At 41.6% G+C, this 3,644-nt stretch overlaps 1 protein-coding gene across 5 annotated transcripts in view; it reads left to right on the forward strand.

Annotated features, from left to right (window-relative positions):
- The window catches only part of Cnbp (CCHC-type zinc finger nucleic acid binding protein), a 13,078-nt gene that overhangs the window by 8,019 nt on the left and 1,415 nt on the right, over positions 1-3,644 (forward strand). For 2 of the 5 annotated variants that reach the window (XM_023705935.1, XM_023705934.1), the window contains exons 2-4: positions 2,938-3,075; positions 3,174-3,266; positions 3,440-3,641. In XM_023705935.1, coding sequence (XP_023561703.1) covers positions 2,952-3,075; positions 3,174-3,266; positions 3,440-3,641 — 419 coding nt within the window. In that variant the 5' untranslated portion in view covers positions 2,938-2,951. The remainder of the gene's footprint in view (positions 1-2,937; positions 3,076-3,173; positions 3,267-3,439; positions 3,642-3,644) is intronic. The other 3 variants (XM_023705936.1, XM_004645599.2, XM_004645597.2) reach the window with 3 other exon arrangements.

Consider the following 3,644-nt stretch of genomic DNA (forward strand, 5'->3'; position numbering starts at 1 on the left):
TTTGTGGAACCGGGGATTGAACTCAGGCCCTTGTGCTTGCCAGGGCAGCGCTTATTCCACTGAGCCATCTCCCCGGCCCCGAGCTTAATGTTAAAATGTAATTTTAATTGTTTCCATTACAGAAATAATTCTTTTGGAAAACCTTTTTTCCCCTCTTTTATAAACTTGGATCTGGACTCTTGCGAGAAAACAAGATTACAAGAAGTAAATAATTTAGGAAAAACCCTACATTTGTTAATGAGTTGAGTAGCATGGAGGGGGGAGGTCTTTGAGACAGGCTGTGCAGTCCCGTTGGCCATGAATTCACTATATAGCCCAGGCTGGCCTCTAGCTCACTGAGATCCTCCTGCCTCAGCCTCCTAAGTTCTAGAATTACAGGTATGCACCACCATGCCCAGCTCTAATTTTTTTTTAGTACCAGGAATTGAACTCAGGACTTTGCTCTTGCCAGACAAGCACTTATGCCACTGGCCTATAGTCCCCACCCACTAAATTTTTAAAATTAGTAGTTAGACTGAAAATAAACTTAAAGTTTTAAAATCTTTTATGAAAGAAGTACCTTGTTTTTAAAAAGTGGCCAGTTGGGGCTGGGGAGAGGGCTCAATGGAATAAGCACTTCCCTGGCAAGCGCAAGGGCCTGAGTTCAATCCCTAGTTCTGCCAAAGGGAAAAGAAAATAATGTGACCAGTTATTCAAGACAGATCAGGTTGCCAGGATTACATTGAAATTCGGTGATTTAAGTCCAAAGAACTTAAGATAGCAGTAGTTGAATGCTTCACTTGACCTCACTGAACTAGAAAAGACAGAGTGGAGTGAATGAGATAGGAGTAAGAGCATCAGCAGCATTTTTCTTGAGCTCTTGTGTTTGCCCTTCATCTATATCTATATCCATATATATATGTGTGTGTGTGTGTATATACACACAGTTTGTTTTTTTTTTTTAAGGCAGGGTCAGGCTGGCCAAATAGCTCAGTAGATTAAAGTGCCTACAGTGCTGGCCCCGCCCCTGGGGCACACTGAGACTGCAGTTAAGACTAGATGTGGTGGCTTGTGCCTGTAATCCCAGCTCTTGGGAGGCTGTGAACAGGCTGATTACTAGGAATCTGATCTAGTAGTGAGAACTGGAACACCCTGTAGACCCTTCCTTAAAATACAAAAAAAGAGACAGGGTCTTACTCATAATTCAGGGAATTCTTGAGCTCACTATCTTAGGCTGGCATTAATCTTCCTGCTTCAGCCTCCAAAATGCTGGGTATTACAGATGTGGGCCTCCATGCTTGATCTTTTACTTATTTATTTTTTGAGAGCGTTTGGCCATGAGGATCAAATTGTCCTTCAACTCACTATACAGCCCAGGCTGGCTTTGAACTCATAGTGGTCCTCCTGCATCAACTTCAGCTGGAATTAGAGATGTATATAGTATGTTATATCTTGCTGTACTTTAGACTTTTGACAGTTGAAATTAAAATTTCAGTTTTCAAAACCAGTTTTAGCTGGATTGAGACAATTTTGTTTCTTAATGATAGTGCCTTTGTGTAGCTTTGAGAAGGCTTATGGGGTTTCTTGAGAGCATTAAAAAAAAAAAAAACTGCCATGACTTGACACTGGCTTTTTGTCTTTGAGGCAGGGTCTCCCTATGCAGTTCAAGCTGACCTTGAGCTCAGTATGTAGCCCAGGCTCTTCTCAGACTTGCAACAATCCTCCTGCCTCAGCCTTCTGAGTGCTGGGATTATAGGGATGTGCCATCACCTCTGGCAAAACTTTTTGTTTTGGTACCAGGAGTTAACTCAGGACCACAAGGTCAGGCAGACACTAAGCTCCTCAGCTCTTTCCCTGGCCCTTGATACTGCTATTAAGGGTTAGGTTATTCAGATATAGAAGTAGGGAAATATGTACATGATTATGCCTTTTACATTCTTTTTCTTTTGGTATATGTTCTCACTACACAGATGGGACTGTAGTGATCCTCCTGTTCAGCCTCCCACAAGCTGGGATTATAGGCGTGTGCCACCACACCCAGTGTCAGTCTTAAGTCACTGTCTCAGCTTCCCCTGGGGGGAGCAGGACTGGCACCTACTGGCTTTTTTGTTTGTTTTTAAGACTTCTCAACAATATAACTGAGGCTGGCCTTGAACTCAGGGTGATTTCCTGCTTCAGGCTCCTGAGGACTGGAATTACAGGCATACACACCACTAATTGGCTTCTATTCTGTTACATTTTATTCAATTCTAGGAATAGCCTTTGATTATTTTTAGGTACTTATATAGGAAGTATAAAATCTGTTTACTTTAGTGGGAATTTATTTTTTAAATGATAACCAATAAATGTAGTATGCAATTCCAATTAGCCTTCCTTTAAAGATAAAATCGTGGAAACTGGTAGAAGGAGGAAGAAAAAACTACAAGTGTTCCCAGGACTTAGGTACTACTTCTACTTTGGTGAACCTTGTTTTATTTTTTTAATTTTATTTTTAATGTGTTTAATACAGGGTTTCACTACACAGATCAGACTCAGTGATCCTCCTGTTTTCAGTCTCTCAGGTGTCTTAATCATGACCTCAGTGGGCCCCAGGGGCAGGGCTAGCACGGCAGGGGGCCATTGGACTCCTGTCCCTGTGTCTGCCTAAGGTGCTTTAATCTGCTCAGCTATCTGGCTGGCCCTGTTTTCTTGAAAATTTAATTAGACTTCTACCTACCAGAAGTAAAAGATTTTTCTGTTTTGACTATTTTAACATAACTGTCTTTAAACACTATCTCACATATTAGGCAAGTGCAAAAGCAGAACTATGCAGTGTTTTAGGTCTTTAAGATTGTAGAATGAAATTGTTTTTCACTACCATATATAGTAGGTGTGTAATGGCTACATGTAGATGTTCATTTCCAACCAATATGCTTTCAAGTGCTTATTGTGAATTTTTTTTTTTTTAATATTTCTAAGATCTAACTGCAGCCATGAGCAGCAATGAGTGCTTCAAGTGTGGACGATCTGGCCACTGGGCCCGGGAATGCCCTACTGGAGGAGGTCGTGGTCGTGGAATGAGAAGCCGTGGCAGAGGTGGTTTTACCTCGGATAGAGGTATTTTTGTCGAATAAAAAATTTTTAAGTACTTGAATATTCACTAGTAGCGAGACTCCTCTAATTAGCCAAATTCTTTTTGTTTCTGCTCAAAATAGGTTTCCAGTTTGTTTCCTCATCTCTTCCAGACATCTGTTACCGTTGTGGTGAGTCTGGTCATCTTGCCAAGGATTGTGATCTTCAGGAAGATGGTAAGTAATTAACTCTTTCGTGTTCCTCTAGACATGTAAAGATTACTGAGTACCACTACAGGTACCACAAGACAAAGAGTTTCGGCCATGAGGTTTCAAGTTGTGTGGGTTGGAATATAACTATAGTTTGAACAGATTTTATAGTCTGTGTCTGCTTCTTTTCCTTATTGTTGAAGCCTGCTATAACTGCGGTAGAGGTGGCCACATTGCCAAGGACTGCAAGGAGCCGAAGAGAGAGCGGGAGCAGTGTTGCTACAATTGTGGCAAACCAGGTCATCTGGCTCGTGATTGTGACCATGCGGATGAGCAGAAGTGCTATTCTTGTGGAGAGTTTGGACACATTCAGAAAGACTGCACCAAAGTGAAGTGCTATAGGTG

Source organism: Octodon degus, unplaced genomic scaffold, assembly GCF_000260255.1.
Source record: "Octodon degus isolate 3935 unplaced genomic scaffold, OctDeg1.0 scaffold00233, whole genome shotgun sequence".
Taxonomy (NCBI): domain Eukaryota; kingdom Metazoa; phylum Chordata; class Mammalia; order Rodentia; family Octodontidae; genus Octodon; species Octodon degus.